At 42.4% G+C, this 22,794-nt stretch overlaps 1 protein-coding gene and 1 non-coding gene across 4 annotated transcripts in view; one reads left to right on the forward strand and one right to left on the reverse strand.

Annotated features, from left to right (window-relative positions):
- The window catches only part of CIAPIN1 (cytokine induced apoptosis inhibitor 1), a 21,743-nt gene extending 2,577 nt beyond the window's left edge, over positions 1–19,166 (forward strand). For all 3 annotated transcript variants that reach the window (XM_004468502.5, XM_023591735.3, XM_004468503.5), the window contains exons 2-9: positions 5,270–5,455; positions 5,931–6,083; positions 7,540–7,616; positions 8,775–8,940; positions 10,398–10,471; positions 11,268–11,383; positions 17,491–17,572; positions 18,114–19,166. In XM_004468502.5, the coding sequence (XP_004468559.4) occupies positions 5,270–5,455; positions 5,931–6,083; positions 7,540–7,616; positions 8,775–8,940; positions 10,398–10,471; positions 11,268–11,383; positions 17,491–17,572; positions 18,114–18,224 (965 nt within the window). In that variant the 3' untranslated portion in view covers positions 18,225–19,166. The remainder of the gene's footprint in view (positions 1–5,269; positions 5,456–5,930; positions 6,084–7,539; positions 7,617–8,774; positions 8,941–10,397; positions 10,472–11,267; positions 11,384–17,490; positions 17,573–18,113) is intronic.
- LOC111766568 (small nucleolar RNA SNORA73 family) lies at positions 4,537–4,740 on the reverse strand. The gene has a single exon (XR_002798588.2). It is a non-coding gene; the product is annotated as a small nucleolar RNA SNORA73 family (small nucleolar RNA).
- Positions 19,167–22,794: the final 3,628 nt, after the last annotated feature.

Below are 22,794 nucleotides of genomic sequence, written 5' to 3' on the forward strand. Positions count from 1 at the left end.
TCCAGAGGTTTTTGCCCCTCTATATGAGAAAATAGCAGGACTCCCCAGGATGGCAGTTCAATATTTTATTGGTTATTGTGTGAGTCTCTGTCCACTAAGAAAACACCCTATGACAGTATAAACACAGTTTTCCATAGCAGCGTGCCTCAGGTGCACCCCTCCCCATACTTCCCCTTACCACCAACTCCCCCCCCCCACCCCGCACCAGTGACACTCCCCTGCCATAGATCCCACAAAAGCATTCCCGCCATTGTGTTCTCAACCACAACTCCTCAGGAGTTTACCAAGCCACACATCCATCTGTTCCTTCATCCAGCCGAATTCCGTGGATTACTCAACGTCCCCCCTTCCCACTTACTCCAAGACCGTTGGCCCCTCATAGCTCTGCACCACCCTCACTCCCCAGCCCTCCCCTGAGTTCCATGGATTACCCAACTGCCCCTTCCCACTCACACTTCAACACCATTGACCCCCTCATATCTCTGCACCACCCTCACCCCGACTACTCCCAAACTGCCGCCACCCACCTTATCACAGATTCTGCCCATATTGAGCATTGGCATATTACTTTTTTCTCCAGGGGTTCTTAACAAGGGGTCCATGAGCTTGAATTTAAATAAAAAAAAAATTATTCTTGTGGGGACATGTTGGTGCGTGTGTGATATATTTATTAAATAATACACATTATAGTGTGGACTTAGTAAGGGGCCTGTGGTTTTCACCTGACTGGCATAGGGGGTCCGTGCTCCAAAAAAGGTTGAGAACCCCTGCTTTGCTTCCTTTCTATCTCCTAGTAACCTATCTTCTAGACTCTACGTCCGTGAGTCTGCTGGGTGTCCTTAGTTCCTACCAGTAAGATCATGCAATATTTGTCCTTTTAGGGACTGCCTTACTTTGCTCAACATAAGGTCTTTGAAGTTCATCTGTGTTGTTGCATGTGTAAGTTCTTCTAGAGAATGTTCGAAATCTCTGGAGTTTGCTAAAGCACTACCAATCTCTTTGTGAGGTTTTCTTTTGTTGAGTCCATCACCCATCTTCAAATGAGCCTTTCCACAGGAAAGCTTATCTTGGATGTGGTTTCCTAAACCCTTAACTCCTGACACACACCAGACGCAAAGTCTTCCACTTCTTTTCCTTTCAGTTTCCAATTTCCTTGCTTATATATATATATATATGTATGTATGTATGTATATTTTATTTCTTTGTACACGAGAGCACATACATACTTCAGTTAGCTTATTTTAATTCATAAATCTTCCTTTGGATAAGTAACTGTCAGTATTCTTGGAATACTGACTTAAAAGGTTTAGGTCCTTGGCTTGAACTAAAGCTCAAAGTTGAACCTTGTTTTCTTTCTTTTGACCACTTTTACCTTTAAGAGTGACCAGATACATCAAGATTTGATGTTTGCTGGTTTCTTTAAAAGAAACAAGTTTATCTCCAGAAGGTAATCCGAGACATCTGCTTTCACTGTCTGCCAGTAACATTTTAAAAGGCTGTGGGCAGGTGTGTATAGTGGTCAGAGTTGGAAAGGTGTCTAACAAACAAGGCCAGTGGCAAAACAATGGCCTCTACTCTACTTCTTTTTAATTATTAAACTGAGTCACAGCTTCTGAGAATGTTGGCTTAGGTGCTAGACTTTTTCCTTATGATTTTTTTTTTTTTCAAAGACAGGTTCACAACAAGAACACAGAACTCTGATGAAAAGTAGCATACTCTGGCCTTTAGATATTTAAAGAACATTGTCTCCCATTTTATTTGGAAAATGCTGGCTGGAAGTGGCGACTATGTCTTTTTTGATGGGCTTCCTCTTGCCCTAAGAAGATGAATTTGGAAAGTATGGAACACAAAGCATCTTACACACTTATAATTTACTGACACAGTCCCACTGGAGTACTAAGAGGCCATAAAATGCTGCTTTTATACCCTGTAATCCTAACAGTGAAAAAGAAGCTTCACATCTCTCCCTGGGGAGTCCTTGCAGCAGGCATGGCTGAGGAGGAAGAACAAGGTTTTTATATGATTCTTTTTGAAGCAAAGGCAAATAGACTGGTCTTAGAGAAGTGGAGACCCAGAGTTCTCTTAAAGCATGTTACTGAGCTGTACTTGCCAGACCCTGTTGATTGTTTTATACATTCTTCTCATTTGATTCTTCGAGCAACCCTGCAAAATATGAGGTATTATCTCTACTCATTGATGAGAAAGTAGACTCAGAGGGTCTAATAACGTACCTCTAGTCGTGGAGCTAATAAGATCCAGATTAGAGTCCTAGGATACCTGTGCCTAAAACCTGTGCTTCAGAAAACTCAGCCTCCATCACATTGCTGAGAAGGCCTGGGCATCTGGCTTTTGCTTTTCTGTAGCTGACAAAATATCTTTTGCCCCTTGTTTCCTTCATGGGGGATTTTCTGTGAGAACAGTGCAAGATCTGTAGTCAGTGGTAGTCAGGGAGCCTATCCCTTTCTGTTTTCCCAAGAAGAACCTGTTCCAGCATCATTCTAGAAACTAGTCATTTGTTTTCTTCTGACGTATTGTCCAAGCAGTTCATTTTCCTGTCTTCCCTGACGAGTTCTTAAATGTGAAATTGAGACCAAGTTGCTTGCCTTGATGATTTGTAGTGGTTCTTTTTTAACACCATGTGACAGTTAAAAGCGTAAAAGTTTCAGTTTTTGAATGTGAGCTTTTTAGGGATTTAAAAATCAAAATTAAGTGCCTAAGGAATGCTCCTTATCTGACAGCACTTGACAGTCCTTTACTGGGGCTCACAGTGCTGTCAGAATAATAAAGGATGGGCATTCCATATGGAAAAAACTAGATAAGCATGAAAGCGAAATACAAAGGTTTTTTTCACAGAACAAGGCTGAAGCTGGGGGATACAGGTGGAGTCAGATTATGGAGGACCTGAATCAGAAGGCTAAGTAAGGGATTTGACTCCACTCTAGAAAATAGAGCCTTTATTTAGAAATTCCTTTAGGAAATGAGTGACAAGATCAAAGTTCTGTAGTACTGAAGGACAACTATGGCAAACCTGGCATGTTTTGTAGGTGAAAAGGTGGGAGTCATTTGAAGTGACTGTATTTAAAGAAGAAAGAGTTTAGTAGACATGGCTTAAATTCAGTTCCAGAGTGTCTGTGGTGGCATACTTGTCACTGAGTTAGCCACTTCTGCAAAATCAAAAGTGTTCAGCATAAGCCTAACCCATGCCTGACCCCTCTTATACAGCTTGTGTCTTTGTTTCATTTATTTGAGCCCTTTTAAGTTAGAAGCTTGGTGGCATTAATGTTTAAAAAAATAAAAGGAGGAGCCGAGTAGATTGCTATCTCTTGGCTTCTTTTCTTTGTGAGCACATTCTATACGGCACCTAAGTATCAAGTGGAAAAGAAAGTTGTCCTATAGGGTAAATTTCCATCAGTTAAAAGCATGGACTTTTAGTTAGCTCTTAACGCTATTTGTATGTTCTGGCTAAGTCAGCTGCCTCAGTTTCCTGACTATAAAATGGGAATTACATCTAATTTAAGGCACTGCTGAGCTCCAAGTGATGTAGTGTATATAAAGTGCTTTGAGGAATCTGGCTAATAGTAAATGTTAAAGAAAGACATGACATGGTAGCTACTTTTTTTTTTTTTTAAGGTTTATTTTATTTATTTCTCTCCCCTTTCCCCCTCCCCAGTTGTCAGCTCTCTTGTGTCCATTTGCTGTGTGTTCTTCTGTGTCCACTTGCATTCTTGGCAGCACCGGGAATCTGTGTGTCTTTTTTGTTGTGTCATCTTGCTGTGTCACCTCTCCGTGTGTGCAGTGCCACTCCTGGGCAGGCTGCACTTTTTTGCGCTGGACAGCTCTCCTTACAGGGCGCACTCCTTGCGTGTGAGGCTCCCCTATGTGGGGGACACCCCTGTGTGGCATGGCACTCCTTGCACATATCAGCACTGTGCATGAGCCAGCTCATTACACAGATCAGAAGGCCCTGGATTTGAACCTTGAACCTCCCATGTGGTAGGCGGATGTCCTATCCGTTGGGCCAAATCCACTTCCCAATAGCTACTCTTTTTTTTTTCAAAATCATCTTTATTTGAATTCATAAAAACATTAGTTTAATAGGCTAATCTACTTTGCTCTTATTCTCAGAATACATGGGTTATTTAGTACATTAGATATTAAACTGGTATATGATGTTGGCGTGACCTGAAAATTTGCATTTCTAGCCAATTCCCATGATTCTGTCTTTAAGGCTGAATTGTTTGATTTACTCAGTTTTTTTAAAAGCCAAACATGGAGAAAGGTGTGCCAGTTTTCAAAATCTCCATGACCATCTTCAAGATCATATAGCATCCACTTTCCCACCTCGTATTTCAATGTCAAGGCTTTGCTCCTCTTCTCTCCTCAAATCTGAAGTATTTTGGAATTCTTTTGAGAATTCTGTGAAACAAAGGTACAAAGTATAAATGTAATTCACCAGTAGATGAAAAACAAGACAAAGCGCACTTCTCTTGGACACGTGGTAAACTGACCCTGGATCCAGACTGTGATGCTTAAGAAAACTGTTTCCTGCATGGTTTGTCTCCTTGGTCGTGGTCAATAAGACTCAGAGAAGCTGTAGGAATATGCAGGTGCAAGCTCGAGAGCCCGGCTTCCTCTCCAATGTCGTGGAATGGGACTGTACATCACTGGGCAGAGCCCTGTGCTCCCTGCGCCACCTGGACAGAGCCCGGGGAGAGTGACCTCCCGGGGTATCCACACTGGACCAATAGCTACTCTTGATCATGAAGATTCAATAGAATTTTGGTGAAAGGGAAATAGCATTAAATTTGCTAAACTTAAATGTGTCATCTTTTTTTTTTTAATGAAACTTGTGGTGTATCTGTCTGCCAATTTCGTTGCCTTCCTTGCTGAGTCATACTTCTGCCTAATTAATATCTAGTGTATTTTATATTCTGTTCAAGCTGAGTTGTCTTCTCATTCAAAGGGGAAATAATCTGTCTGCCTCTAACCTCCTTACTTGAATCCCCTTTTCTTGACACTGCAAGGTCAGGATTCTCCCCAAGGAAGCCAGCTGCCTTATTTGAGAGTGTTGGGATTGTGAAACCTTGCGATCATGGGTTCATTTATTCAGACTAGAGAACCTTAATAGCATCTATATTAAGATTTTCTAACATTGGCATTCCTTTGTGGGACATCTGAAATTAGGTCATAATTCTAATCTTATTTGATGGTATCCCATGGATTAAACTGCACTTTTGCCTCAGCTCAGTCTTGGTTCTCTTTTGGCCAGTTGATTTTAGGTCCATCAATACTGCAGGAATGGCAGAGTTTGGGATCTCACCTGGCCATTTTGTGGCAGTGGTCTGGGATAGCTCATCCCCGGTGGAGGCTCTGAAAGATCTGGTGGATAAGCTTCAAGTGTTAACTGGCAACGAGGGCCGAGTGTCTGTGGAAAACATCAGCCAGCTGTTGCAATGTAAGTACCTGCCTGCTTTGGCATTATAGGGCTGAGGGGTTCTGAGGGGAGGGCTGCATTTCTGTGGTTCTTGCTCTCTGAGTTTCCCTGGAGTTGGTACATGCTAGTAGCGGCCGTCACCCTGTTGTTTTTGGTTGAGATATAGTAGACTTAGAAGTGTGGTTGATGATTTATATATGCATGTTCTTGTTTCTAATTAGCCATTCCAGTTTTTTAAAAAGCTACTCTTCAGCCCACTTTCTTTTTTACATCCTTTCCCTGAGCATATAAAAGGATATGAAATAAGTAAAACAGAGGGAGATCAGGGCACAGCTTCATTGCCGCTCTCACTGGTAAAGGTGGTAACACTGTTGTGTCTGCTGAACAAGTTAGTATTTGTTCTCAAGGCCTGTGAACTTAGTGTGTGGGGAGAGGGATTGGGAGATTTACTTCTGGGCCTCAGGTGCTTACTGATTAGACTCTTCCATCTTTTCAGCTGCCCACCAAGAATCCAGCTTTGATGTTATTTTATCTGGTGTAATTCCGGGAAGTACTACTCTGCACAACACTGAGATTTTGGCTGAGATGGCCCGGATTCTTCGGCCTGGTGGATGTCTTTTTCTGAAAGAGCCTATAGAGACAGCTGTAGGTAAGGAAATCTTCACTTGAATGATGGGAGTTTAACAGGGTTGAATTTTTGGGTATCTCCTGGAGCAGGCGATATGGTTTGGAGATCAGTATTGCTATAGCAGAACCTTCTCCTTAGGGCTAGATTACTGTTAAAATCTGAAGCAACAATAAAATCAAATGAAGAGATTGATCTTTGGCTGTCCCCTTAGATAGTAAAATATAAGGAAACTGCCCATGCAAAATGGTCGGGTCCTTCAGTGGGTGAATGGTTAACCATACCTTGATATATCTGAACCTTAGAAAACTATGCAGCAATAAACAGTAACCAAACTATTGGTATACCTAACAACTTGGGTGGATCTCAAGGGAATTATGCTGAGTGAAAAAATCCCAATTTCAAAAGGTTGTATGCTGTGTGATTTCATTCATATGACCATCGTGAAAAAAAATTATAGTGATGGAAAACAGATTAATGGTTGCCAGGAATTCGGAATGGGGAGCAGAGGTATATGTGGTTAGAGGTAGTAGAGGCTCCTTGTGATGACGGAAATTTCTGTATCTTTATTGTGGTGGTGGTTACAGAAATCTACACATATGATAACACTGTGTAGAACTATATATATCTCCACACACCCACAAATGAGGGTATGCAAAACAGGTGAAATCTGAATAAACTCCGTGGACTGTGGCAGTGTCAGTATTCTCTTGGTCTTTATATTCTACTACAGTTATGCAAGACACTGCCATTGGGGGAAACTGGATCTCCTTGGGCTTTTTTTTTAACTTCCTGTGAATATACTTATTTCAAAATAAAAAAGTTAAAAAAAAAAGACTGGAAATCAGGGCATGGTAAGGTAATTATTGATTCATGTGAAACTGATGTTTGGGCCAAGAAATAAAAATCTCTTGCTCAGTAGTGTAACTATCAAAGTCATTCAATTCTGGACTTTTAGCATTTTTTACTAGACTTTCAATCACAATGATACCAAATGAGATAATGGAAATGAATGTGTTTTGAAATGTATAAAGGTATTCATTTATGCAGAAATACAGACTTGTTATGTAAATAGCAGATGTCAGGGTTCTTTGCTGGGAATTAAAAATAACTTCAGTCACTAAACACAGTATCTCTTTGTCAGAACTATACAGAAAGCTTCTTGTAATTCTATGCCCTTTATAGTTTATTAACTTCTTTCACAATCATTGTCCAGCAACCCCTGGAAGTGTAGTTATTTCTAAGAAGGGTAGAGTAGTCAGAAAAAATAATAAATAGAGCACTTGAGAGCATGGGTTAGAGTGTGCTGAACAGCCAAATGGATTTGTCAAATTAAAATACTATCACTGAAGTATATATACATTAAACAGGATAGATTATTTTTGTTTTAATGCTTGCTGACCCAAAAAGGATAAAGCCTTTATTAAAGTTTTCTTCCTTTGACCTATAAAGCTGTTAACTGGGATTTTCCTCTTGGCAGTTAACAATAGCAAAGTGAAAACGGCATCTAAACTGTGTTCGGCACTGACGCTTTCTGGCCTGGTGGAAGTAAAAGAGGTATGTTTGTAGACAACCTTCTTTGCAAGGAATTTAACCCTTTGGTGATGAAATAGTGCCTTTTTGTCAGACCTATACAGAGAGAATCAGGGAAAAATTACAGCCTTGAAGGTGAGAAATGCCACCCAAATGAGCTACAGTGATGCCTCAAAGGACAAAACCTCTGGGAATTAATCTCCTTTGAAGAGACACAGCTTGGGCCTGTGTGGATTAAGACATATCTGATCTGAGTATAGCAGTGATGTGCAAGAGATAAATGTTCAACCATGATAGATGCTACATCATGAGTGGCTGCATGACCTGAGGCTTTCTTTTCTTTACACCTACCCTTTCTTTTTTTCCTTTTGGTTTTAAGATTGTCTGTTTCCCATTCTAAAATAAGGAATACTCATAAAAATTCTAGTTATGCTGAAGAATATAGACTATAAAAGTGACAATCCAGGCCTTGCTCACAATTCCCTCCCCAAAGGAAGCCACCAATACATTTTTTGTAAACCCATTCAGACCTTTTCCTATATACACATACTTATTTTTAATGCAGTTGAGACCATATGTACACATTGATCCATCCCTGGCTTTTGTCCCTACCATTAGATAGCTTATGTTTATCCACCTCAGGATAGTTCTTATTCTTCTTATTGATGGTGCAACAGTATTCTATGTTATTCCTGGACTGTGATTTAGTTGACCATTTTATAATTTACCATCTGCTATTTCTTCCCAAGGAATATAGAAAGCATTTCCCTCTGCCTATCATTCTTTTCCATTTAGGATATAAATTTCTCCTCTCTTCATTGTGCCCCTGCTTCTCTGCTATAGGCTTTGATCCTATTCAGTAGGACTATGTCTGAATCATCTCAATAATCATAATCATTACAACCCCCACAACGACTAGCACAGCCTCTTGTACCTGACATATTTTATAAGTACTTTCAAAGTTTCCAAAGAGTAGGCTTCAAAGTAAACATAGACAAAAGTTGTACTCTAGGATTCTGATCAGTGAGAAACTGAATACAGGCATGAAGTGATCTGTTACCATCAGCTATTGTATACTTAAAGCACAGAAATGAGTATTTAACCCTTACATGGATAGATAACAGTGAAACATCATTTCCTAGAAGGAGTGTAGACTAATCCTTTTGGTGCCTTGAATTGCAGCTACAGCGGGAGTCCTTAAACCCTGAGGAGGTACAGTCTGTCCAAGAACACCTGGGTTACCAGAGTGACAGCCTGCTCTCTGTTCAGATCACAGGCAAAAAACCAAACTTTGAAGTGGGTTCTTCCAGTCAGCTGAAGCTTTCCATTGCCAAGAAGTCTCTTTCAGGTAAGGCTGGCCTAGGAACATTGTTCTGTTTAAATGGGTCTGGAGACACATATTAGAAATTGAACCAGAGAGCTAAATGAGGTGGCAGTGTTTCCAGGTATTACCAGAGGATTAGTCCTTCCTTAATTTCTGTCATTTCGAGTGGAAGAATTCTTAATGTACTGTTATCCTGGGCATATTTGCATCTAAAAGTGAAACAATGCATAGATACTATCCAGTTCAGCTCCTTCTGAGTCCTCTTCATTTTAAAGGCCTGAGCCACGTAGTTTTGTTAGTGAAGTTTTTCCAGGTCCAGATTTATAACATTTATCCTCAGAAGACCTCACAGTAGTGACACTGATAGATAAGAGTGCCTTGTTCCCATGTGTCCCTTTTTTTCCCTGCCTTTTCTTACTTCGAAGAAATCTTAAGATACTTGTAAAACCATATTTCTTCTGCCTGGAAAAGTGCACCCCTCCCCTTGCTTCCTATTACTATGTTTTAATGCCTGAATTGAGATAAATTATTATAGACGTGAGGTATGCAAAATTTTATAGATAATTCCTGTGCATTTACACTGCATTGTTTTGACTGTCCAGTCTAAATCTTCAAGAAAATCTTTCTAATCCTAAACTTTGGATTCATAGTTCCCAAATGGATAGGGACACCTTAGTTGGGCAGTTTGCCCCATGGAAGGTCTGAGCATCCATTTGCAGCTATAGCTATGGTAAGAAGGTACACTTTCCCCAAAGGTCTGGTTGAGCATCTGCTCCAAACAATCCAGTGGTTTCAGCTCTCTCAGGCCCTTCCTGGATCCTCCTGGCTTGCAGGAGGATAGGAACCCTAGAGAGAGAGTCAGGAGGCGAGAACTTTGTGTCTGCTGCATATTTGTTTGCCATCACCTCCAGAACCCATTTCCCTGTAAGTGACAGGTCTGTGTGAGGCTTAAGCTTTTCTGCTTATAAAGTCTCCGACACACTATTTTCAATTTAATCTTCAAAGTAGTTGTGAGGGGTTTACAGAGTACTCTTTAGTCCCATGTCATATAGATGGAAATTGAGATGAGAAGCAAGTAGAAGTTAAAAGCATACTTTAGAGTCACACAGGACTTGTATTTGTGCCCAGTTATTCAAACACTCTGAATCTGTTTTGTCATCTGTAAAATTAAAATGGAAAGTAAACACTTACCTCATAAGGTTGTTAACAGGGTTAAATTAGATCGTATGTGTAAAAATGCTTAATACAGTGTCAGGTACAAAAGCAAGTGCAGAACAAGTGATGTCATTTTTTTACTCTCACAAAGTGATTGGCCCAAGATCATGCCTTTCATAAGTCATAGAGCTGGGGCTCATACCCAAGGCTCTGACTCCCTGCACAGTGTTTTCTCCCCTGGGCATAGTTTCTCTGTCGGAAGCACTCAGGTAGTTGGTTTCTGGCTGGTTTTATGTAGCTCTTTTTCTTTTATTGGTTCGTCTCAGTGAAGCCTGCTCTGGACCCTGCTGCTGCCAAGCTCTGGACCCTGTCAGCCAACGACATGGAGGATGAGAGCATGGTGAGTGGGTGCCCTGGTCACCCTTTCAGGGCCCCGTACTGGACCCAAAGGGCCATAGTTTGGAGTGGACTCTCTGGACCTTTACTGTGAACGTGTTTAAAGCCCAGCATCTTGGCTGTGCCTGCTACTGGTCTTTCATTTAAATGGAAACTCCACATTGGTGGCATTGTGAATTTGTTTTTAACATCTCTCTTCCCAGCAGGTTTTCTTGTTCTCACTTCAGGTCATACGGTAAAGACTCGTGGGCATGTGTAAACCTGAAAAGAGTTTTTCAGCTAAAATATTTTTATAGGCTCCTTTGTCTAGGCAAGTCACCGAACACCCCTTTGTCTTAAAAACAATACTTTTCGACTTTGATAGGCTCTGTCTTAATGAAGTGTTTCGTTTGTACATACAACCATTGAGGTTAAGGTGGTGAGCAAAATAGGTCATGGTTTGTGCCCTCTTAGGGCTTACTGACTAATTGTGCACATGTTGAAGAAAGACTTTCACAAATGAATATATAATTACTTGCCTTTTTTTCCCCTCAGGAATTACAGAGAAATACTTGACTCCTTTTTTTTCAAGGAAAAAAGCCCTTTGTATAAGTTAAATAAATATAACACTTCCCTCTTTTTTCTACCTGCTTCTCCCTCCCTACCAACACACACACACATCTCTCTACAGCTACAGGCCAATCTTACAATTATTTCTTTATGCCCGATTCCATACGTCTGCTCTTGGGGCTGGTGATCACTTTAGCTTTTCATTAGCAGAAACATAACTTATGTTGCTATTTGCTTTGAACCCTCTCCAGGATCTCATTGACTCAGATGAGCTGCTGGATCCAGAAGATTTGAAGAAGCCAGATCCAGCTTCCCTGCGAGCTGCTTCATGTGGAGAAGGGAAAAAGAGGAAGGCTTGTAAGAACTGGTAAGTGCTGGCATAGGCAGAGTTGGCCATGAAACCCCATGTACTGGTGACAGGTCCCCTGCATGTGCTTCCTCGACTGTATCTCCTCCCCTCCCACCACAAGAGGTTATCACTCTCCTAAGTTTGCATTACTCATTTGCTGGCTTTTCTGATGGTTTGCAGCCTATGTATGGATTGTCAAACAATGTTTTATTTATTTATTTATTTTTAAAGATTTATTTTATTTATTTCTCTCCACTTCCCCACATTTGTCTGCTCTCTGCATTCATTCGCTGTGTATTCTGCTTCCGCTTGCATCATCCGGTGGCACTGGGAAATTGCCTCTCTTTTTTGTTGCATCATCTTACTGCATCAGTTCTCCATGTGTGTGGCGCCACTCCTGGGTGGGCTGCGCTTTTTTCACATAGGGCAGCTCTCCTTGCAGGGTGCACTCCTTGGCGTGGGGCACCCCTACCAGGGGGCATCCCTGCGTGGCACGGCACTCCTTGTGCACAGCAGCTCTGCGCATGGGCCAGCTCGCCACATGGGTCAGGAGGCCCTGGCGATCGAACCCTGGACCCTCCATATGGTAGATAGACGCTCTATCAGTTGAGCTATGTCCACTTCCCAGTGTATTATTTAGTTTTGAACAACTGAGTAGTAAGCCCAAACCTAACTAGATAAGGAAATGTCACTATTCCCATTATTTTGTGAAGGCTCTCAGGGGAGAAGGAACTGAATGAACAGAGGTTCCCTGAGTCATGGTTTAGTCTCTGCTTCCTTGAGAATCTATCAGAGCCTCTTCTGAGAAGTCAGTAGGAAGCCATGAATGAGATCTACAATTAGAGCAGCTGGCAGGGTCATAGTATATATAGTACAGGCCCGTCCAACCAACAGAAATGTGGTCAAAGCAAGTGGACTGCTCTAAACTTACTATAGCTTACCACTCTTAGGGGTAGATCAAGGTAGAATACTCCTGTGGGTTGCAGTCAGTGTCCTCAGCTGATCGGGCACAGAAGGCAGAGATGTTATTGGCATGCAGGTCCAGACAGGCCAAGGACAGAATCTGGACTAGTTTGCCTGCCGTCAGGTTGTAAGGATGGTGTAGCAGCAGGGAGCTTGGTGTTCACAGCCTTCAGCATGCCCGTCTCTTGAGTCTTCTTGCTCCAGTGCGCATGCGTGGCTCTGTGTCTGGAGCAAAGCTGTCATCTTGGGTTTGCCCTTTACTGTCCCCTGAGGATTCCTTTCTCTTCCATCTTGTGTTAGCGTTCCTGTTTCCTGTGTTTCATGTTTCTTTCTTGTTTTCCCTTTTGTTTTGGTGAAGTAAATCCTCTAGTAGTTTCTATAGAAAGGATAACTGGGAGGTAAGTTGTTTTCTTTTTTTACTGAGTCTGTGTGTCTGAAATGTGGTTGTTTCTATTCTCATAAATGACTGGGAATTTGGATAGAGAAATCTTAGTTGATAATAATTTTCTTAACAGAATTCTCAAGACAGTTCTGTCACCTTCATTCTTCCAGTGATGTTGTTGAGAGGCCATTCTGTTTCTTTATTCTTTCTGTAAAAACGTTTACCCGTTTTGAAAGTTTATAGAACCTTCTTTCTCCTTGGTATCGTTTGTGATAGCATTCCTCAATGGGGGTCTATTTTCATCCATAGTACTCAGCACTTGATGTGTCTTTTCAGTCTAGCTAAAGTCATGTCCATAATCCTGGTCAGTTATTTTTTTAAAGATTTATTTATTTATTTCTGCCCCCCACCCCCACCCCGGTTGTCTGTTCTCTGTGTCTATTTGCTGCGTCTTCTTTGTCTGCTTCTGTTGTTGTCAGCTGCATGGGAATCTGTGTTTTCCTTTGTTGTGTCATCTTGCTGTGTCAGCTCTCCTTGTGTGTGGCGCCATTCCTGGGCAGGCTGCACTTTCTTTCGTGCTGAGCGGCTCTCCTTACGGGGCACACTCCTTGTGTGTGGGGCTCCCCTATGCAGGGGACACCCCTGCGTGGCACAGCACTCCTTGCGCGCATCAGCACTGGACATGGGCCGGCTCCACATGGGTCAAGGAGGCCCGGGGTTTGAACCGCAGGCCTCCCCGCCCTAACCAGTGGGCCAAGTCTGCCACACCCCCCCAGTTTTTGTTTTTTAACTTTTTTATAGTGTCCTGTTCTTATTTCAGTGGTGTGATATTGTCTTTTTTCCCTTGAGCATAGTGATTATTTTTTTTGAAGTTTTTTTTCCCCTGCACCATCTATTTCTTCCAATTTGCTTTTCTTTCCTTCCTCCCTCCTTCCCAGTTCAAAATAAATTTAATAATTGGGTTTTCCATTTCTTTAAAAAATGCTGTTAGGATTTTTAAAATCAGGATTGCATTGACTTTGTATATCAATTTGTGTAGAATTAACATCTTAACAATATTTAGTCTTCCCATCCATAAACATGGAATGTTCTATTTATTTAGGTCCTCTTTGATTTATTTTAGCAATGCATTGTAGTTTTCTGAATACAAGTGCTTTATGTCCTAAATGTTTGATTCTTTTTGTCACTACTAAATGTTTATTCTAAATGTTTGATTCTTTTTGTCACTACTGTAAATGGAATTTTTTCCTGACTTCCTCCTCAGATTGCTCAGTACTGCTGTATAGAAACACTACTGACTTTTGGGTATTAATCTTGTATCTTGCCACTCTGCTGAATTCATTTATTTGCTCTAGGAGCTTTGTTGTAAATTTTTTTGAGAGTTTCTAGGATCATATCATCTGCATAGCAAAAGTTCTACTTCTTCCTTTCCAATTTGGATGAATTTTTTTTTTTTTTTAACTATTTATTTCTTTCCCCTTCCTTGCCATTCCCCTCCAGATGTTTGCTCTCTGTAACCATTCGCTGTGTGTTCTTCTGTGTCTGCTTGCTTGTATTCTTCTCAGCAGCACCCAGAATCTGTGTCTCTTTGTTGAGTCATTTTGTTGCATCAGCTCTCCATGTGTGAGGCACTATTCCTGGGCAGGCTGTGCTTTTTTCACGCTGAGCGGCTTTCCTTACAGGGTGCACTCCTTGCGTGTGGGGCTCCCCTCCAGGGGGGACACCCCTGCGTGGCACAGCACTCCTTGCGTGTATCAGCACTGCGCGTGGGCTGGCTCATCACATGGGTCAGGAGGCCCTGGGTTTGAACCTTGGGCCTCCCATGTGGTAGGCAGACACCTTATCCATTGGGCCAAATCCACATCCCCATTTTATTTCTTTCTCTTGCCTGATTGTTCTACCTAGAACCATTAACACTGTACTGAATGACTGTGGGCATCCTTGTCTTGTTCCTGATCTCAACAGGAAAGCTTTCAGTCTTTCACCATTGAGTAGCTGTGGGTTTTTCATATATATCCGTTATCATGTTGAGAAAGTTTCCTTCAATTCCTATCTTTTGAAGTGTTTTTAATCAAGAAAGGATGCTGGATTTTGTCATATGCCTTTTTTGTATCAATCAGGATGATCATATGATTTTTCTTCTTTGATTTATTACTGTGGTGTATCAGACTGATTAATTTTCTTGTATTGAACCACCCTTGCATGCCTGGTATAAGACCCACTCGATTGTGAATAATTTTTTAAACATGTTTTTTGATTCAGTTAGCTAGTATTTTGTTGAGGATTTTTGCATCCATATTGTATTAGTCAGCCAAAGGGGTGCTGATGCAAAATACCAGAAGTCTGTTGGCTTTTGTAAAGGGCATTTATTTGGGGTAGGAGCTTACAGATACCAGGCCTCTCACCAAAGTCTATTTTCATGTGTTGAAACAAGATGTCTGCCGATGTCTGCCTGGGTTAGGCTTCCTGGGTTTCTCTCTTCCCGGGTCTTGCTTCTCTCCGGGCTCGGGGTTCCTTTCTTCCCGGGGCTTGCTTCTCTTTCCTCTGTGTGCTTACTTCCCAGGGCTCCAGCTTAAGACTTCAGCATCAGACTCCAACATCAAACTCCAACATCAAAACCCTCCCTGCTCTGTCCTTTGCCATGCCTTTTATCTGTGATTCCCACTCCTTGGTGGGTGGGGACTCAACACCCTACTGAAGTGGCCCAATCAAAGCCCTGATCATAATTTAATCATGCCCAGGTACGGATCAATTTACAAACATAACCCAACATCTGTTTTTGGAATTCATAATTATATCAAACTGCTACACATATTAATTGGGGAAACCAGTCTATAATTTTCTTTTTTCATAGTATCATTACCTGGATTTGGTTTTAGGATAATGTTGGTTTCATAGAATGAGTTTGGTAATGTTTGTTCCTGTTCAGGTTTTTGGAAGAATTTGAGTAAGATTAGTATTAAATCTTCTTTGAATGCTTGAAATAATTCACCTGTGAAGTCATCTGGTTCTGGGCTTTTCATTTTGGGGAGTTGTGTGATGACTTTTTCAATCTCTTTGCTTGTGATTGGTTTGTTGAGATCTTCTATTTCTTTTCAGGTCAGTGTAGGTTGTTCATATGCCCCTAGTAATTTTTCCATTTCATCTACATTGTCTAGTTTGTTGACATACAGTTGTTCATAGAATCCTCTTATGTGCTTTTTTCTTTTTGTTTTGGTCTCTCACTTCTATATTAGAAACTATCTTAAAATGTCTTGTAATCCTTGGTTGTCTTCATACTTATGAGTGGAGAACAATACCCAAGAGAAATGAAAACACATGTCCACACAAAAACTTGCATATGAATGTTCATAGCAGCATTATTCATAATAGCCAAAAATGTGAAAACAACCCAAATGTCCACCATCTGATAAATAGATAAACAAAATAAGGTATGTCCATACAATGGAATATTATTCAGTCATAATAAGGAGTGAAATACTGAAACATGCTACAACATGGATGAATCTTGAAAATATGCTAAGTGAAAAAAGCTAGTTACAAAAGACCGCATATTGTATGCCTCCATGTATATGAAATGTCCAGAACAGAAATCTAGAGACAGAAAGTAGATTAGTGATTGCTTAGGGCTGGGGGTGGAGGATGGGGAGATAGGGAAGTGCTAGCTACAGTGTATGGAGTTTCTTTTTGAGGTGATGAAAATGTTCTGAAATTTACTTCAGTGCTGGTTGCACGGTATCTGTTGAGTATATTAAAAACCACTGGATTGTATACTTCAGATGGGTGAATTGTATGTGAATTATATCTCAATCAAGCTGGGTTTTTTTGTTTTTTAAAGAGTAGAGGACATAAAGCTAATTGGAAAGAACTAAGAAAGAATAAAAAAGAAAAAGAAAAGAAAAAGCTAATTGGGAGCTTTGAGCATATAGGGGGATTTTGTTGACTGATTTGTTGAAGGGGAACTGGGTGGACCTTTTAGGGGGACTCCAAAGCCAGTATCTTTGGGTCTTTCCTCTTAGATTGATTAGATCGCTCAGGGAAGGGCCTTCTAGTCTCCTCAGTACTGCCGATTCCAGTGCCTTTGAGGTTACAGTTTCCTTTACTGCCAGGTTCAGGTTTAGCTTTCTTGGGCTGCTAAGTCAGTTCCCTCTGCTCCATCTGCTTTACAGTTTCCCACACTATTGCTTTTGTCTTGTCTCCTGTATTTCCAGTCATTTGGATTTTATGTCTTTATGAAAATCCCTTTTTGGAGGTTCTGGTGGGATTTTGAGGGACAGTAGAATTAGATGCATGCATTCAACCTGTCCTCTTAATCTGGAAACTTTGATGTTAGAATTTTTATATTAGTTTGATAAGTGGATGGAGATGGTGGTCTGCAGGCTTGCTTAAGCATCAGTGGTTTTTTTTTTATGTGAAAGCTGCCAACATTTGCAAATCAAGAGATTTCAAGTAAAAATCATTTTTTAGGCTGTTCTTAAATTTAGAAAATGTGGCAGCACTAAGTTTGCTCTTCCCACAATGATTTGACTGAGTAGCCCACCGTCTCTAGACAGGGCTCACTCCTGCAGCTCTCCGTACTCCCACCACTCACCGTCCCTAACAGCCTGGCTCCTTGGTATTACCTGTCTGGCCCTGGAGGCATTTGAATTAGGACACCCCAGTGTAAGGAGAAAAGTTTGAAGATAAAAGTGTGTAAATGTGCAGCACATTTGGTGCAGTCAAGGATTTGGAGTTCTGGATGGTGGCAAATCTCCTTCATCAGCTACTGATTTTTCCCCAGTACTTGTGGACTTGCAGAAGAACTGGAAAAAGAGAAGTCACAGGAACAGAAGAGCAGCCAGCCCAAGTCGGCCTGTGGAAACGTAAATATCTGGATCATTACTGGGCCTTCACAAAACCCCCAATGATATTTAGTGGGCTTTCTCCTAAACCAAACACAGACTGGCTCCAGCTCTCAGGAATTTACTGTCCAGATAGCTTAAGCATGGGCAGAGATACGAGAACATGTCTGTGGGTGGCAGTGAGGAGGGAGGGTATCTCCTGAGAGTGGGTCAGCATGACCACGGGGGGAGGCTGTCTTGTCCTTTCTTATTTGGCCCCTTTCTACTTTATAGTGTGGCCTGATGTTATTCAGCCATTTGACTATAGCTGGACTGTGATTCAAACTGCTTAGAACATAGAAATATGGCCTCATAAGGAACTTCTTCTAGTGTCTATTGTTTTTCATAAAACCAGCAAACTCGAAAACTCCTAGTATTTGGGTTCCCATTGGACCTTCAAATACTCTCCGCTGTTTTCCTTCAGGCCACATCATGAAATTAGGAATCTCTTTCTTCTGGCCTGTGTCTCTGGGATAAGCTAACACTTGGCCTCCCTGTGTGATTGCCTCTTCTCTCTCGACAGTGCTACCTGGGCGATGCTTTCCGCTGTGCCAGCTGCCCCTACCTTGGGATGCCTGCCTTCAAGCCCGGGGAGAAGGTGCTGCTGAGCAGTGGCAGTCTTCACGACGCCTAGGAGGGGCCCAGCGGACACAGCTGTTCCTCCAGCCAGTTCCTGTCTCTCGAATCCCCCCACCTCCTTGGGTTTGCTCACTCTGTTTGAAATCCGTTTGGGGAACAGGTGCTTAGTAGGCAGAGTGAGGCTGGGAGTGGGGGTGCAGTGGTGTGTTGTGCTGCTGTGTATCAAATGACCAAGATGGCTTGGGTCCAGGCACCCTGAGTGGGGTGACCTGTTTCTTCACCTACTGTTAGGGCAGGGCAGTCTGTACTGAGGAGGCCCCTCCTCGAGGCTGAAATGCTGACTCTTACATTCTTGAGCCCAGACATCCTTGAGCAGTAACACTGTGGTAAATAAAGCTCCAGGCTCTTGCCTGTATTCTAAGCTCAGCAGTTGTGCCACCTACTTGTCTTCCAGAGTTTGTGGCTGATTTGACACGCAGTTCTTGGTGACACAAGTCAAGTGTCCCATGACCTCCTCAGAGCACCAAAGCAATCTCATTGGTTACTGTGATCACACCCAGTGTCCTTCTGGCCCTTTTTTACTCGCACTTCCACCCCGTTTCACTATGGCATTGCATTTATGTCTTGCTGTCATTCTTGTTCTTGTACAGGTCTTAGTTGTGGGGGGTGGGGGCCTATTCGTGTGTGATACAGGCATCTGAGCTCAGCTTGGATCACTAGACTTCCCTTTGGGAGGGACTCAGTGTCACCTAAATGGCCAGTCCTATGCTTATGGAGTAGGACCTCTCCATCTCACCTGAGAATGAGACGGGAGAGGGAAGCAGCACAGGATCTGAACCAACAGCAAGTCTCTGAGCAGGAGCTCCTTTGTTACTCACCCACACAGACCTGGAGTCGATCTTGCCAAATATTTGGAGAGGCTGTTTGGATATGCAAACTGAATATTTAGATTTTACCAGTAAATAAAAGTGTTAATTGGTATATCCTTGAAACCTGATTTGAGTCTCTCTAAGTTTGATTTGTTTATCCTGGCCCCTGCTGGTGGATTTAGTTATCTGTGTGGCTAAATCCTACTTTGACCCCAGAGCGCCAGCAGTGGGCAGTCCACTCCCTTCCCTTCCATGACCCATGCCCTGGTACAGCCCCTTCCCCTTTAGTTTGACCTGGATCTGTGAATACGATGCGATATCACTACCACGGTCACGTTATGTGGCAAAAGTGAAGGGATCTTGTAGACGTCGAGTCCCTGTTCACATTGGCTTTGCGTAAATCAAAAGGGAGATTGTTCTGAGTGGGCTGACCTAATCAGCTGGGCCCTTTAAAAGACCAGTTCCTCTGGCTGGCCTTGGCTGAGTAAATTGCCATGTTGTGAGAGGGCCTATGGGAGACAGGACAAGGACCTGAGAGCAGTGACAGTCAATAAGAAAACTGGGACGCAGTCCTCCAGCCAGCAAGAAGCTGAATTCTGCCAACAACAATGTTAGCTTGGAAGAGGACCCTGAGCTCCAGATGAGGGCACAGCTCCAGCTGACACCCTGATGGTAACCTTTTGAGACCCTGAGCAGAGGACCCAGCTAAACTGTTCCCAGACTCCTGACCCACAGAAACTGATACAATAAATGTGTGTTTTAAGGCGCTAGGTTTGAGGTAATTTGTTACACAGCAGTAGAAAACTAATACATCCCCCTGAACTAGGTTTAGCATTAGCAGCTGTTTCTCGAGCTGATAGACCATTGTTAGTTGTTTCAGTCGGAATTACCAACCAAGGTGCCAAAGGTTTCTACCTTGGGTGGGAACAAGAGATTCTGAGCAAAGAGCTTCCTGGAACGGGCTCAGTGGTTTCTGGCCAAACGCCACAAACCCTTGCTGACCTGATTCTTCTGCGTCCCAGGTGCTGCAGGCAGAAAGGTCATTGCCAACTCCTGTCTGCTACACTTGGCATGGCTGCTGGTACCATGTCAGCTCCGTCACTCCTCGGGGTTCAGAGGGAAGCCGGCCAACTCCGGGAGGCGGTCCAGCACCCTCGAGATGGGCCTTGGCAGTCAGCAGCACACATTTGGGCTTTGGAGATCAGCTTCTGCTCAGCCCAGCAAGGAGACACAGGAGGGGACAGCTAGTTCTTATATCTTATGACTTTGGGAGACAGCAGTTCTTTGCAGGGTCACAGTATTAGAGCCAAAAAGCGCCTCAGGTATCACTGAATACAGCCTCACTTCACATTTGAGGACACTGGGTGAGAGCAAGAAGGTAACCCACTGCCGTCAGAATCCCCTGAGAACCTTTACAATTACCAGTGCCTGGTGCTGCCCTTGGACATTGAGTCTAGACCTGAGATGGAGCTGGGGAACCTGTTTGTTAACTTTCTTAGGTGTATTGCCAGGGAGCTGGCAGCCTGCATTTGGGATTCCCCCCTGCTCTCTGAAGTCACTCTAAAGCAGTAAGTGGGATGGGCAGCAAAGACAAACCGCACCTTCCCAAGGCTTAAGAGACAGCAGAAATGGAACCACGAAATAGTCGGGGGAGTGTGCGGAAAGCAGGGGCTTTGGAGCTGGAGCGTGGGAGGGGAGAAGAGAACGAGTAAGGCTGCAAACCTCCAAGGTGAGGGCACACCTTGAGTTGGAAAACAAACCCCTCGGTTTTAGCTGGTTCCAAGGGCATGGGCAGTCCTTGGGGCTGAAGGAAGAAGCCCACGGAGACGCCTCCGGTGCAGGAAGAATGCTGGTGGCTGGACAGAAGAGGCTCTTGGCTTGGCCAGCAGCCTCCCGCTGCCTGTCTGGTGAGAGGTGCAGGCTAAGCCTAGAAGCAGCACCAGGAATTGGTGAAGACGGCGCCGGCGGGGACCCCTCACACTGTTGGTGGGAGTGGCTGAGCCATTCCATCCTGTGGTGCAGGGGTTTTTAACCAAGGGATCTGTGGAAAGATTTCGGGGGGCGGTCTGTGAGCTTGAATTGAAAAAAATCAACTTTTTTATTTTTTCTGACCTCTAATCTAGCATTCCCTTCACTTACAAATGTATGCAATAAATTACAGTAGCATTCATTTCACCTGACCGGCAAAGAGGTCAGTGGAACAAAAATGGTTAAGAACCCCTGCCATAGTGTCAGTTTCCATTCTGGCTGCATATTAGAATCACCTGGGTAGCTTTTAAAACCAAACCAAACACCTTTGCCTGCTACCTCTTTTCCAAAGATCAATTAAGGCAGTCTCTTGGAGTAACGTCTAGGGTGTCAGTGTTTTTTTCTTTTTTTATTTGTATCATTTTGCATCAGTATTTTTGCAAAGCTTTCCCTAGTTAGAATTACCATAGGGAAAAAAAATTACCGTAGCATTACCTGGATGCATTAGTGCATCCAGGGTTTGAGAGCCACTGCCCTAAAGAAATTATTTTTCACATGCACCTGAAGACAAGGTAAAAATGTCCAAAGCAGCACTATTTGCAATAGCAAGGACCAGGAAACAATCCAAATGGCCATTAGCAAGAGAGTGGACTGCGTGGTCACAAAGTGGAACACGATACAGCTGCAATAAATGATGGACTATAGCACTGCACATCAAAATGGAAGAATCTCACAAAATGCAGAGCCACGAAAACAAGTCCCAGAAGCATGTGTGTGTGAAATATTTATATAAAGTTAAAAACCATGTATGATGCACCAATATATTGTAAGGGATAAACATACATTATATATTCTACACGTACTCATACACATATGTACACACATACATGTATGTGATGGTCTAAAGAAAACCAAGGGGATGATAGAGTTTGGGACCACAGTTGTCCCTGGAGGGAGATGGGGGAGATGGGATGCCAGAGTAGCAGAACATTCTATTAAGTTAAATAGTGGGTATACAAGTGTTTATTTAATTACTGGTTTGTACATCTTACCTAGACATAATATATTTTGTATTTATAAGGAATTTCCTTTTAAAAAGGAAAAGCCCCATACATATAAACCCCTGAGTCTGCAGGAGAGTCCCCACCAGCCTGGAACAAAGTCTGCTGCCTCCCTGAGGTGAGCCTCAAGAAAATACTTGGTCCAGTGAAAAATCTCATTCCAAATTTAAAAAGTTGAACCAGCACAAGGTAAAGATACTATGAAATACTACTACCAATAACAATAAAAGAGGAGAAAATGTTGTCACAGAGTAAGTGAATACTGTGACTAAAATTTTTGCTACAAATTATACAAACTAAGCTAATGACGAGATAGATTCAAGAGCCCAAGGAAATAACTGATAAGGCAGAGATGAAAACATGAAATGGAAGACCTGATGCAAGAAGTGAAAAACATTTCAGAAATGAAGTCAGTATTGGAAATAGCAGTAGGATGAATGAGTAGCGTTGAAAACAGGGACATAGAAGGCAGAAAAAAGGTTAACCAAAATGACAAGGAAATAAAGAGGTAAAAAAGATCAGTGAGAAAACGATCAGGCACTTGATAGAAGAAATGCAGAGCGTATCAATAATTAAAGATACCATTTAATGTATTTTTCAGGAATATTGATCTACAGATTGAAGGGAAAAGTGTCCCAGAATGTTGAACAGTAAAAACAATAGTTTTATTAGCTGTCGTTTATAGTTCCCATAACCCAGCACACACACAGGCTGTGTCTATCGAGGA

The sequence above is a fragment of the Dasypus novemcinctus genome, chromosome 18, assembly GCF_030445035.2.
Source record: "Dasypus novemcinctus isolate mDasNov1 chromosome 18, mDasNov1.1.hap2, whole genome shotgun sequence".
NCBI classification, from domain to species: Eukaryota; Metazoa; Chordata; class Mammalia; order Cingulata; family Dasypodidae; genus Dasypus; species Dasypus novemcinctus.